Source organism: Astatotilapia calliptera, chromosome 9 (genome assembly GCF_900246225.1).
Source record: "Astatotilapia calliptera chromosome 9, fAstCal1.2, whole genome shotgun sequence".
NCBI classification, from domain to species: Eukaryota; Metazoa; Chordata; class Actinopteri; order Cichliformes; family Cichlidae; genus Astatotilapia; species Astatotilapia calliptera.
This window is the reverse complement of record NC_039310.1, coordinates 12923541-12937426: the sequence shown is the minus strand read 5'-3', so window position 1 is coordinate 12937426 and position 13886 is coordinate 12923541. Positions and strand designations below refer to the sequence as shown.

Below are 13886 nucleotides of genomic sequence, written 5' to 3'. Positions count from 1 at the left end.
CTATGACTCTGTTGTGGCTTCTGCTATCTTTTATGGCGTGGTCTGCTGGGGCGGCAGCATCTCTGCTGGGGACAGGAAGAGACTGAACAGGGTGATCCGAAGGGCCAGCTCTGTTCTAGGATGCCCTCTGGACCCAGTGGAGGTGGTGAGTGACAGGAGAACGGCGGCTAAGCTGTCATCCCTGATGGACTACATCTCCCACCCCATGCAGCAGACTGTGACAGCACTGAGCAGCTCCTTCAGTGGGAGACTGCGGCACCCACGGTGTGGGACGGAGAGATTTCGCAGGTCTTTCCTCCCCACTGCTGTCAGACTCCATAATAAAGACTTTAACTGATCAAGCACACACATCCATACATATGCAATAATACCAAGTGCAATAATCCTTTCTGTCATCGTTGTATTTTTACTCAGTTGTATATAGTATTTGTATTTGTATTCTATTTTTATCTTATTGTATATTTATTTTATTTTATTCTACTGTATATAGTATTTTATTTTATTCTATTCTGTACAGTTGTGTACTGTATTTATTCTTATTGTATTCTAATTTTTGCCTCATAACTTTTGCACTGTCCACTTCCTGCTGTGACAAAACAAATTTCCCACGTGTGGGACTAATAAAGGTTATCTTATCTTATCTTATCTTATCTTATCTAACGTGAGCAGTCAAAAGCAGACAAGGCTAAAAGCCAGATAACGAAAAGATAACCCAGACACACTGAACTTGCTCAGTAAAAAGACGAACCAATAAATGTTTGTGACTTCATGCATAAAGAAATGGACTGAGCAAACTTGTATTAAAATTAAACTAGAAAATAGCTGGACTTCCAGTTTAACTGATCATGACTTACTTATTTGAATTTGACCAATATAAATAAGGTAGTAAGAGGGGCGGCTAAAAGAAGATGTACTAGATCATTGTCATAGACACTGCGATGATTATTTGTCACCTTTGTTAGGATATTTAACAAGAACGTGTTATGGTAGGGAAATACATCAAAGTGCAATGATTACCACTTAAAAACAATAAACAATGGATCAATAAAACATAAAAAAGCATCAAACACATGTGATTTCATGAAGACAATCAGTGTTGTGTAGGCTGTGTTATCGCTGATGACAAAAAATGTTTTTTTACAGTTATGAATAACTGCTGATAAAACTGAGAATATGCTAATCGCTACTGTAAGTGTAAACTGAGTAAGCATGTCACAGAAGCATGTGTGCAGCATTGTGTTCCTGTGCATGCCTTGGGTTTGCAAGGACTGGTGTTTTTGTGTTTGTACATACCTAAAAACGAGCACTTTTAACACATGTGTGGAGTGTTTTGTGAGTGGGTCTGTGGGGCAACTACTTTGGGTTATATTTAGGAAATGCCATATGTCTTCCCGAAGGAAAGCATTTTGTGCTGATCTTGTGAGTTATCAGATGCTCTGAGCTTGTAATTAAAACTTTCTGAGACTTCAGCAAAACCTCCCTGTAAATACTGTGCAAGTTTAAGCTATGATAAAAGTCACCTGGATTTCACATATGGACTGAGCTTTTATCAACAGCTTGTTCAACAGCGCTGTCATTTCTAGTTAAACGTACTGTAACAAATCAGTTTATCAGTTTGACAGGCATTGCTGCACATAATATTCATATGATAATCCTGAAAAAATAAATCCATTTTCACTTTTCTTTTTCTCACCTCCTTTTTTAAGTCCGTTTTTGTTTTCTTGGTTAATTAAACTGAGATTAGACATTGTCTTTCAAAAGAGAGCTGGCTGCAGTATGACAGTCTGGGCATTTAACCAGAACAAATGTTTTCGCAATGGAGTAAACATCACATTATAAGTAAGTGCAAATTCACACATCTTTCTTTACTGGTGTTGAAAAGGCAGTAGGTCCATTAACAATCCAAGAGGATCACGGGCCAAGCTGAAATTGATCTTGGCCAAACAGACCTAATCTAACCTGGCGACAGAGAAATCCTCCTGGAGTGACACAATAAAGTGACTGGGGAGAAGCCAGAAAGTTTAACAATACCGCAGCACTTTAATTTTATGCTACAAGGATTTATCAGGCAATAACTATTGTACTGCACATTAGTAGGGGATGCCGTGACCAGATTTTTGATTCAAGCCTAGGGACTGTGCATCTTCAATACAGCATCTATTCTGATACTTATTTGAGATCTAAATACTGTTGAAGCATTAAGCAGATGATGTAAATGATGTAAACAATCCACTGTTACAGTTGCAGGAACTACAAAGAAACGTATTCTAGTTAAGGCTGTACAGAGGTGATGCTTCTTTTCCCTCATAAAAAACATTTGGGAGAGTCGGGACTGCAGGGACCACACGAAGCCAAACATAAGCAAGTTTTATTTTGTCCTGTCATCAACTTGTGGAAAAACTGTTAATTAGTGACAGCTGATATTGACCTTCCACCAGCAAAATGTGTTATTATCTGTTTTGATTTTATATACTGTTTTGTTTGTTTGTTTGTTTGTTAAGTGGGTTTAGAGCTCTGGGTAGCTCCCCAACTGGGTCTAGACTGGGTCTAGAGAGTATTTTAAATTCAGGGAATTTAAAATAGAAAGTAGCTCGTCCACAGAAGGACTGGTAGCTCCCCTTACGATAAGGGTTCAGATCGCGCGAACAGGTGTGAAATGTGTGTGTTTAGTTAGTTTGTTTGTTTGCTTGTTTTAATCAATTTTAAATCATGCTTTTTATTTGTTTTTGTTTCTAATGTCTCTGTAAAGCACTTTGAATCACCTTGTTGTTGAATTGTGCTATACAAATAAATTTGCCTTGCCTTGCCTTGCCTTGCCTTATTTTTAAAAAAGTGAAAGTGATGATCATGCCTCTTGGATGTTCTGCACAGTTTGTTCAGACACTTTGATTCTCACTCTTAGGTGCATGCTTGCAGGGTAGACCCTGGCTATCATTAAAAACAGCAGTGCTGCAATGCTAGCAGACTAAGGTGAATATGGAAGAGTTTAGTAACAAGCTTTACAAGCTTTGATCAGCTCTGATGACTTGTTTTAAATCGAAAGTGTTCTTAGTGTTTGTTTGGTTTTTGACTTTTTTGCTAATTAGATTTTATTAATAACGGCCATCATGTTTGAGTATAAGGATGTTCATAAGTGCACTTCGGACAGCCTAGTTTGCAAGCTGATGAATTACTTTGTCCTCGTATCATCAGATCTATGGCTGTACATCATGGACACTCAGGTGAAGAGAGGACCTGAGCTGTCAAATGATCACCACCTGGCAGTGAGTTGGATCAGATGGCATGGGAAGACGCAGGACAAGCCTGGCATAACCAAACATATATTGCAAGTGCGTTGGGATTGCATGGCAGAGGCCTGTGTCTGGGAGATTTTCCAGGTATGCTTCCTATCCAAAGACTCCAAGAAGGCAAAGTACTTTGACAGTCAGAACCGTCTCTCTGGCTTGCTATGTAACACAAAAGGAATATATTATGCCCTCCCTTAACAAATTAACGTGAGTCTTCCACATTCCCTGAATATGTATTTCAAAATTTAGCTCAAAACACCCCTTATAATTCTCCCTGTTGTAACTTTATAGTGTTTGTTCTCACTCAAGAAAGATATACAACAAAGCATTGTTAGTTGAATTGACAAAAACCTAAAACCTCAATCACACCTAACCGTTTTCACTAAGGTGGTTATTTGTTTCTGGGTGCGCTTACATAAACGGGGACATCTGATGAACCAACTGTGTTCTGCCTGCCTCATTACATTATCTAGATTGTCAGGTAATGAAGTTCAATAAAGAATATAAAAAATAAAATGGCGAAAGGAAAATGTGTTGTTGCAAATAAGGCAAGAGGGCAATGCAGCAGAAAATAGCTGTGCTGTGAATTCATGGGTTAATATATTTATTTTACCACTCAGTGCTCTCTCAGCAAGGCTATTTATTTCATATATGACAGCTGCACATTAGAGTTATAAAACTTTAAACCTGATCCTCTTAAACATTACCGGCTCTTCAGTGCATTGAGATCTGATGCAGTCCCATAGCCTAATGAAGAATGTATGAAACATACTCCTCCAGCAGAAAATGACTGTTGCACTTTACAGCACGGTGTTGTTAAAAGACTCAGTGATAATGTGGCATATCATAGCAGACTTCAAAACACAAATCGAAACAGAACTTTCTTTGGATGGAGTATCTATTTAGCATAAGTAGGCCATGTGAAAATGAAGCCACCTTTGTGATGCTTATATTAAAAAAGTGGCAAAGTTAGTTAAGGTTAATAACTGTGATTGTGGTCTTATTAGTAAATATACAGTGTACACTCCTATTCACATTCTTTAAAATACAGGCAGCCGACAGTGCCTCCTGTCAGCTACCTAGTAGATACACCTATGGGATAAATTTGAAAATCCTAGGTGATTTTCAGAAAACCTAACCTCTGCTCTCTGACCTTGAGGTCAAACTGGTCCCAAGATTAGTATAAATGCAACTATGGCATTGATTTCCAATTTCTTCTCGAATTATCACATTCACAAACTTGGGTGTTCATGCTGCCCACCCGCCTGCCAGGTGGCGTGACGACAAGACCCCATCAGCTTTTGACAGCCGAGGGGTAAAAAGTTAATAAGTTGTTAACAGGTGATTTTCAGTAAGTGTGTTTATGTTTTTTACACCAACAGTCCTACCTGTATTACTGCATGTAAATAGTCATCATAGATGGACTTACAAATATCAAGTATTTATTATGAGGGCATTATATAAAGTGTTACCCGTCATACCAATTTTTGGTGCCTTTTTAAAAGGCCAAAAAGTCTTTAAATCTTAAATATCCATTAAATAAGTTTGATTAAACACACATAAACACACAATTCAAGTGGCCGTGACTACTATCCGGTCGTTAAGTCTGACGTCACTAGCTGTGTCCGGGCCTAAACTCCGCTGCAGGTCCATATATCAAACGATCACTATGGCATTACTGAGAGTTGAAAAACTGTCTAAAGTCTTTCATCTGTAATAAAATGATCAGCGTTCTGCTCTACCAGGTGTAACAATTGAGTTTAACATCCAGGCATCCATGAAAACGGAATTTATGACATTTAACAGAGTTAGAAGTTAGCAGGAAGTTAGCTCGCTAGCTTCTATCTAAATACAATATAGCATGTCCTGACTGCGGGGTTTTGGAAACAAATTAAAACGTCCAGCTCTGTTATCACTTCCAACATAAATGAAGACAGAAAACTAAACAGCAGTGACGTTTGTAGGGTTACTGAAGTTGGGCTAGCTGGTATATAATGATGTGCTACGTGACCGCTAGCGACACAGCTATGTTAGCATAATATAAACAAGCTAACTTTTTTCCACTCGATAAAAGTTAACGTGAGTGTTCTCAGTGGTCAGGAACAAATGTAATCGCATGGCAGGATGCTGTAAAAGGACCAAACTTCAGCCAGGAGAACAACTGAGATAATCCATCCACAATACGAGGTTAGTCATTCATATGCTGCTGCATGGGCTGGGCTGTAGTTACATCCTAAGGTTTTAAAAACTGAGCTTAAATAAATGATTAGCGGTAATAAAAGCCGAGGGAGGTCAACAGTGATCACTGACTGTTTTAGGAGCTTTTTGAGATTAAATAGAAGAAAATGCATAACATTAAACATGTAAACAACACAAAAGCCATATTAAACACAGACTACTTTAGGCCCGGAAGTAGGATTCGTCACATCATCACTTAACTACCGGATAACAAGCCACATTGAAGAACTAAGGAATATGTGCCAGATGAAACTGAGCTTTCCTTTCTCTTCTTTCTTTTCACAGATCTGTCAGTTTCTCTGTTAAAGAGAAGCCCTAAACTCCCCTTGCCTTGTGCTCAGGTCGAGATATACTCAGTAACAGTACACTCTCTTCACTTCTTTGTCTCCCCCCTCCTCTCTTGGGTTTCTTTTCTTTCTCTTCCTCATCTCGCTTCTCCATCACTCTCTTGCTTCTATCCCCCTCATTAGGATGTCAGATCTCATTACAGAAGAAAAACAGCCGATTTAAAGGAGAAAGCAGATTGGTTTAATGGTTTGATGCAAATCCCTTCTCGTATTTTTTTCTTTCCTTTTACTGAGCATGTTTATGTGTGCAAATTCACACTGGAGAAAGGAACCAGTGCCACGGGGCTGCATATTCAAGCAAAAATAATCATGCTTTGCAAAAAACTTCACAACAAGCAAACAAACACACACACACACTTGCACTTATGTAACAGACCAGAGTTGATCCCTTGTCCCAGCAACTGAATACATTTCAGTTCTGAAACGTAATGAGGAAAAAAGTTTTGAACACTGCAGTATTTCCAGATAAGACTACAAACAACTACATGAAATTACTGTCTGTCATCCTTAAAAAGAGGAGCTAGCACTTGTAAGGCACTACAGTCCATTAGACTAAAATTATGCCAAGAATTGAAAATACATGACATAAAATGGACATAGATATAAAGTGTATTAGAGATATTTAAAATGCATAATGTCTATGTGAATAACACCACAGCAAAATATAGTGTAGAATATCAATAAGAATTATTTGCCAAATGCAGTGCACTGTCCACACTATCTGGTCAACACATGACAAACTTTTATTACATACACTTAAGAAATGGGGAATGTGAGATTACAGTTTTTACACTGACTGAAATTTTCTGTAAAATGTATTTAAAGTCCAAAAAAAGAAGTGTATTCACTTTTATTCATACAGCCTGGCAGCATTCGGTTGTCTGGATCCGCAAGCTGTTCAGAAAATATTACTTTGTTTTTACTGTGGCTTAGTGACTACTGATTGTCTGAATTTGTATCTGTCTCTTCTAAAGATATGTTAGGGATAGATGTTAAAATATAAACCATCTCTTATCAACTGCAATAGACCAACCTTGAGAAATAACAGCTACACTGAATCCAGCCATTCTCACAGTCACCACCTGAGCTACATGCAGGCCTAATGTTAAGCTATTAAAGAGAAAAACAGCCACAGTCATTCAGAGACACTGTTATTCCCAATGGTTAGAGTCATTAATACAAGTCAAGATAGCTTTTATGAGATAAAGAGGGAAAGTACAAAGACAAAAAAGTAAGCGCAAATGCAGAAGGGAAGGACGAAATGGTAGAAAACAAGGAGAGGTCAGAAAAAAGGAAAGAAAAAACAGACAATACGGGCATAAAACAGCACGAGGTAAAGACTTACATTCTTCTCTTAATTAGCAGAGATGATAGATGAGACAGAGGAACAAAAAAAAAAGTCAGAATGGTAAACATATTTGTAAAGAGAAAAAGGAAATCATTGCAAGCAGTAGGAGAGATCACAACATCATTAAGATAATGGAGAAAATGAGACTGATGTTACAGAAAAAGGAAGCGATTGTAAATTAAGACAGGAAAGCATAGTGACAAGTGAAGCGTAGGCTGATTTTAGAAGCACAATCTCTTGTGGGAAAATATACCAGCATGTAGGTGTATTCATGTGCGCGCTGGAGAAGATGTGGCCATGCAGGAATAATCGTTTAAAATAGGCCGCATTAACCTGCAGCCCTCTGGGGCACTGGCCTGGTTTAATCCAAGAATGAAACACATCACTGCCTGCACACATGCATGCAAAAACACGCAAATACACACTCATAGTTGCTATACATAGAGTTGTGCTGTGTAGATGTAAAAGTAATGAAGAGGCTGAGACTGTAGATGTGAGAGATGTTTGATCGGGGGGTGACACATGTAGTCGAGGTTTAGTAAAAGCTTTTTTATTTTTCCTTCAGTTGTATTAGCCACAGTGACAGTGCTGTTAATGCAACACTCACAGCAACAATTAATGTAGTGCTGAAATGAACTGAGCTAGAAGACTTGAGAGCTGTGGAAGCCAAGCAGACAGGTTTACCAATTACCAACATTTTAAACTCAACTTGAGTGAACTGTCAAAGTGTGCTGACAAATAGCTGTCCGCTGTGCTGGGAGACAATGGCTTCCTGAGACTACAGGTCTGTTGGTTTACTGCAGTGTTGGACATAAAATAAGCCATCAGACTAGCAGAGTATTGTGAAAATCAACATCATTCTGGCAAAAGTTTGCCACAATGTAACTAACTTAGTCACAACTCTAACATTTTACCTTCTAAAATCATTTGAACTATAGATCAGAGGCCACCGTATATCCACTTTACTCGCTTCTTCTTCATGTCCTGTTTATTCCTAACTCGCATTACCTTTCGTGTGTCTCTTTGAGATAAAACCGGCCCAGAAAAACAGTAGCTATAAAAACAGCGCACGCAAAATTAGATTCACTTAGATGGCTTTTGTTGTACCACATTGCTCCTCTTCATAGTTAAGTGCCCAGTTAAATAATGCTATGCCCCCTGCTCTCAGCGAATATTGTGGGCTTCATTTGACTGCCTTGTTTAAATTGGCCCTAAATTAGACTGACACTGTGCACCACACACTGCAGACCTCTGACTACAACTTTGGAAATTTTGAAGTCAAATACCCACACAAAACTGTCTCTCTTTTCTTTTCAGCAAAGGGATGACTTATAGCATTAATTACATTGATCCATGCCAGCTTAATGAACCAATAATGTGAGCTTGCCATTGCCAAGAAAAGGCACTATGACATAATTAATGACTTACCGCTTACTATGTCAGCACAGCCCTTATCAGTTCATTATGTGCCATCACTCTATGCATTATGAACCTTATTAGACAACCTCCTTTTCACTGCACATGCTATTCACACAAATTTCAAAATACGCTGTGTAAAGGCCAAGCTTTAATTCAATAGCCCTGAGACTTCAAGGTGCTGTTAATCTTCGGTGTGTTGTTCTTGCAGTGTAGTTACAAGGGCCAAGCGCAGCAGGGAAATATTTGTGCATGAGATAAAATATATGCTCTGATGAAGGATTTAGCTCCAACAACATCAGACAATCTATTAAAACACTGTATCATTGGAGAAGTGCATTGTAAACTTCCAGTGTTACAATTAAATGCACACGGTCTAATCCACAGTCTATTGATTTTCGTAGCTGCAGTGCAAATTTCCTTTGTGAGTTTCTCATACCCATCTATTGAAACTACAAATACAAGGCACAGTAAATTATAGATAACACTGGATTATCTCTGTGCACTTCTGAAGCATACTTATTTAAATGATTTCTGCTTGCAAAGACAATGATATCACTGTATGAAGCGTTCTGAATTTCACTGATTGTAATCAAAGCAATATCCCACAAGAATATGAGCAAACCCAATGACCCAACTCTGAAATGTGCTTCAAAAGCTATGCTTGGTGCTTATGGAAGATGTTCTTTCCTTTTAAGTGAGTGAAACTGATGAACTCAAACTCTGGTCTAGGGTGGCACATTTACTGTCATAATTCTGACCTGAATGCTAATGATAGCTATTAAGGATCGACTCGTTAAAGACGTCGACGGAGCTGTGAAAGCGGCTTGAGAGACTTGGGTGTTTTTTTGTGGATATGATACCGTAATGGGATTAACATGGTATACCTAAACCCACAACGAGATAAGCTCAATGAGGTCCTATTAAAAATACACTGCTGGCAACAATGGAGAGCGAGTGAGAATGACTGTGTGAGTTCGATAGTAAATGTATCCAACTGCAGTTCATTGCGAATAAAAAAAAGGGAAAAAAACATCCACACAGCCTATTGTGCTTCACAAACACAATAAGCTTGGCAATGCCTTTTTCTATGCCACTTACTCTTTATTTTTCATAAAGCATTATCTTCATTTGGCTCTAGACTTGATAGAAATTCACTGGACCAACTAGACAACATACCATTCACTTTGTAGAAAAGAAAACTGGCACTGACGAGGGTTGATATATTCAGTGCAAAGGTATCTCAGTTGTTCCTGACATTGGTTAACAAGTATTATTTTTGCTTGGTGACTGATTAAAAACAACTTTAGATACTAGAGAACACACATATTGTCTCATTACAAAAGTTAATTGCAGCACATTTTTGCATTTTTATGTTAGACATGATGCATTATTTGCCTAGTGTGTGGCAGAAAAATAGTGGATATCATAAACTATTCAAGGACCAATTCTTATATTTTAAACTATGGAAAAGCTGTTGAAGTTACACTTTATATTTAAGACATATATGGGTTGATCTTCCTGAGCAGAAACACACCAATGGGCTTAAAAATGCCATCTACAAAATCAAGGACTGTTCTTTGTTGTGAACCATCTTGGCCTTGCTCAAATATGGACATGTATTCTGAGATGTACTGGTATTTAAGGAGAATTTTTAGGTATCTATATGTGTAGTATGTATTTTTCTGAGAGCTTTTTACTTTTACTGTGGCTACATCTATCTCTACAATATATATTTCTACTTTCAAGTCCTTAGATTTTCAAATTAGGCCAGTTACTTCACATTAAATGACTCTCTCATACAATGACTGCTTCTGCCATCCGTGAACAATTTACCATGGCGTCAAGCAAAGCACAGTGCAGTGTTGGAGTGCAGTCTTTGCATGACCAATAGAAATGAGGAATGACATGAAGTGGGTACATATTATACACATACACATCACTGGGCGCAGAAAGAAAAAAGACATACACAGATTGCACAACACATATTTGGGACCTTCACTTAGCCTAGCAGGCAGAGCAGTGAATGTAACTCTCTTTGTGAAAGGGCCTTAATACATTCAATTGATTTGAACCTAAATCAACTGGAACAATAACACATAAAAGACAATCATATTGGCTTATCTATCACCGGAGCCTAATGCTAGTTAAAAACAATGAAAGAGGGAAAAGCCATAATTTATGTATAATTTCTAGTCGTATACTCAAGGGTTTAAGTAGGTCAGAACTATCAGAATAGTGTTTTTAGTGAAAATTTCCACAACTTTTGGTTACATTACTAAAGCATAAGAAAAGTGAGAGTGATCATGAAGGAAATAGCATGGAAGGTAATTTTAAATGGAGCATTTCTAACAGTCAGAGAATATCAGCAGGAGCTGAGCTCTAAACTGATCACCAACTGGCTGAGTTGGATCAGGTGGAAGGGGAAGTTAGTGGGCAGGGCTGGCACAGCCAAATGTATTATGATGGTGTGGTGGGAACATCTAACAGATCTTAAATTCCTACCTCCGGCAGAAGTTTGACAGCATTCCGAGGGAGACTCGGGAGACTGAGTCTACCACGTGGATCATGTTCTGCACCTTCATTGAGGTGATTGCACGGACCTGTGGCCACAGGGTAGTTGATCTGTTTCATGGTTTTACAGTGTCTGAACCAGATGTTGGATGGTGGTGAAGAAAGCAGTCAAGCTGAAGAATGGGTCCTATTGAGCTTGGTTAGCCTGTGGGACTGAGGGCAGGTAACAAGCGCGGTGTGGCTCTGGCTCCAGCAAAAATTCAGGTGTGGGAGGAGTTTGGTGAGGCCATGTAACAAGATTTTTGGTCTACCTCAAAACAATTCTCGCAAACCGTCAGATGCCTCAAGAGGAGGAAGCAGTGCTCTGCTCACATTAGGTACAGTGGGAGTGGGGTGCTGCTGACTTCAAGTGGGTATATAATCAGGTGGTGGATGGAATACTTAGAGGATCTCGTCTGAGTCTGGGAACGAGACGGATAACTCAGATTGAGGTATCTGTTTGACTACACTTTGGTAGTCTCAGGATCTTGTCTTTGCTTTTAGTGGATGATATAATTCTGTTCACATTATCAGGTGATGGCTTCCAGGTCGCACTGGAGTGGTTCTTAGTTTACTGTTAAACAGCAGAATTGAGAATTAGCATCTCCAAGTTTGAGACCGCAGGTCTCAGTGGGAGAAGGTTGAAATGCCCACTCTCAGTCAGGGACAAGTTATGATTATAATATGACAACAGGTTTAGCCCATAAAGAACTATTTTTTTTGCTTTTGTCCTATAGATATATCTCACAGAAGTTAAATCAGTACTTCAACTCACCTCAACTTCAGCCTGTTTCTTACCTACTGAAAACAAAATTAAGGCCAGAGAGCCACATAAACAAGCCCAATACCTAACCAATAAGAACGAGACCCTCTTTGGATTGGCTAGCTGCTTTTCTGAATCTCCCTCCAAAACATTTCATATAAAAAGCTTGCCACTGAAATGCAACGTTGTGCTTTTCCAAAAGCCAGCACCTTGATTTACCCTATACCAGTTGATCTTCAACACAAGACCTCTGTGTGGCTGTAACTTTTTCTCTTTCTCCTACTCAGCAGCTATTCCAAGGCTATGTGACTATAGCGCACTTCCTTTCTGCTGAACATGTGAATACTGAAAATACAAATGGATTAAATCTAACACAGTTTTAAATTACACCTCTTACCAGCTGGTTACAGTCACCATCAAGGTCAAAACTTGGATTTTTTTACCTACCTTTACTCCTTCACTAAATGCTTTTTGCCTCTGTGAGTCTAATTTGTGTACTACTGTTGTATCATACACTTTATAGAGAAAGTGGTTGCCCTTGTTTTCCATAACATACTCTTAGTCACTTGTCAGAGATGACTGAGTTTATTTACCTTAAACACAGTTTCAGAGTTCAGGGCTTAAACTCTAAAATGTCTAAGCCACACGAAGTAGAAACAAAACAAAACATGAAACTGCATTGATGATACAATTTGATGCAATGACTGCCTTACCTGTGTTGTTGCGGTAGGGCCCTGAGTCTGGGCCCTGGCTCTGGCTAAGGCTTCTCATGGGGCCCTTGTTGTGATAGACACGTTCTTCATAGATCGGATCTATGTGGTGCTCTGGGGACCCCAGAGGCCGAAGGGGCTCTTGACTATGCTGACTACTGTAGGAGCCACGAGAACCTAGAGTGAAGAAAGAGGAAGTAAAAAGATGTGAGTACAACACAGTGAAAAAGGAATGACAAAGTGAAAGGTAGAAAATGAGGAAAGAAGATGAGCAGGTTAGAAACAAAAAGGATGGAGAGGGTTGAGTAAGAAGTATTTGACAGGTAAAATATTTGAGAGGTAAAATAAAGACATAAATGTGTATATGGTATTTAAACGAAAGGAAAATAAAGAAGCATATGCGGCAACAAGTCTATTTGAATTTTAGAACTGTCCATTGCCATTCTTCACCTACGCTGATGTAGACTAGTGTTGTGGGATAATTAGGACGCTGTAAACAAAGTCGTTCTGAGCAACTAAGGGTTTGGTAGTGTGTGTGTGTTCGTCTGTCTGTGTTTGTACGACTGGTAAGGAAGTGAGAGAGTTATAGTTCAAGCAAATCAAAAGCAGAGAAAAAAATAGAGACATATGCAGCAACAAATGAGATAAGAAGAAATATACAGATTGAGAGAGACAGAAAACAGGGAGTGATGCCTCTGCATTTAATTTTTTTAATCTCCATGGAACACATTGCTGTTCGGCAGCTATAAAATAATGAGATGCAACCCCCCCTTCCCCCTCTCTCCTTTGCTCTGTGTTTGGCAGGAGTCCCACAGAAAAAAACATGACAAGGAAACATTGACAGCAGGCATTTGTTCATTACACAGCAGGACAAATGTAAGGCAAGGGGCCTCCCAATGAAGACGAGGAGACCCAAAATTAAAATTAGGCAAGGGTAGAAAAGTAGCAAAGTGGGGGAATATGGGTTTATATGGGAGGGTTTAGGTGACATGGTGCGAGATAGAAATAAAAAGACATAAATAGTCATACATACACTGAGTTAGAAAGCTATGAGTGACTGAGATGGTCCAGTGGAGCTAATGTCATATCATATTACAATAGTTTTCAGTGCACTTGAAGTCGCATGCCAAGAAAGTTACACGGGATGATGGGCCAGTGCACGAAGATTCAAACCTCCATGTGAATCCATCATCAATGTAACACAGTCAAATACCTCAATCTGTC

The 13886-nt window shown here is 39.0% G+C and overlaps 1 protein-coding gene across 3 annotated transcripts in view; it reads right to left on the bottom strand.

Moving 5' to 3' along the window:
- Positions 1-13886, bottom strand: part of ctnnd2a (catenin (cadherin-associated protein), delta 2a) — a 255788-nt gene that overhangs the window by 105869 nt on the left and 136033 nt on the right. For all 3 annotated transcript variants that reach the window (XM_026179361.1, XM_026179364.1, XM_026179362.1), the window contains exon 11: positions 12666-12839. In XM_026179361.1, the coding sequence (XP_026035146.1) occupies positions 12666-12839 (174 nt within the window). The remainder of the gene's footprint in view (positions 1-12665; positions 12840-13886) is intronic.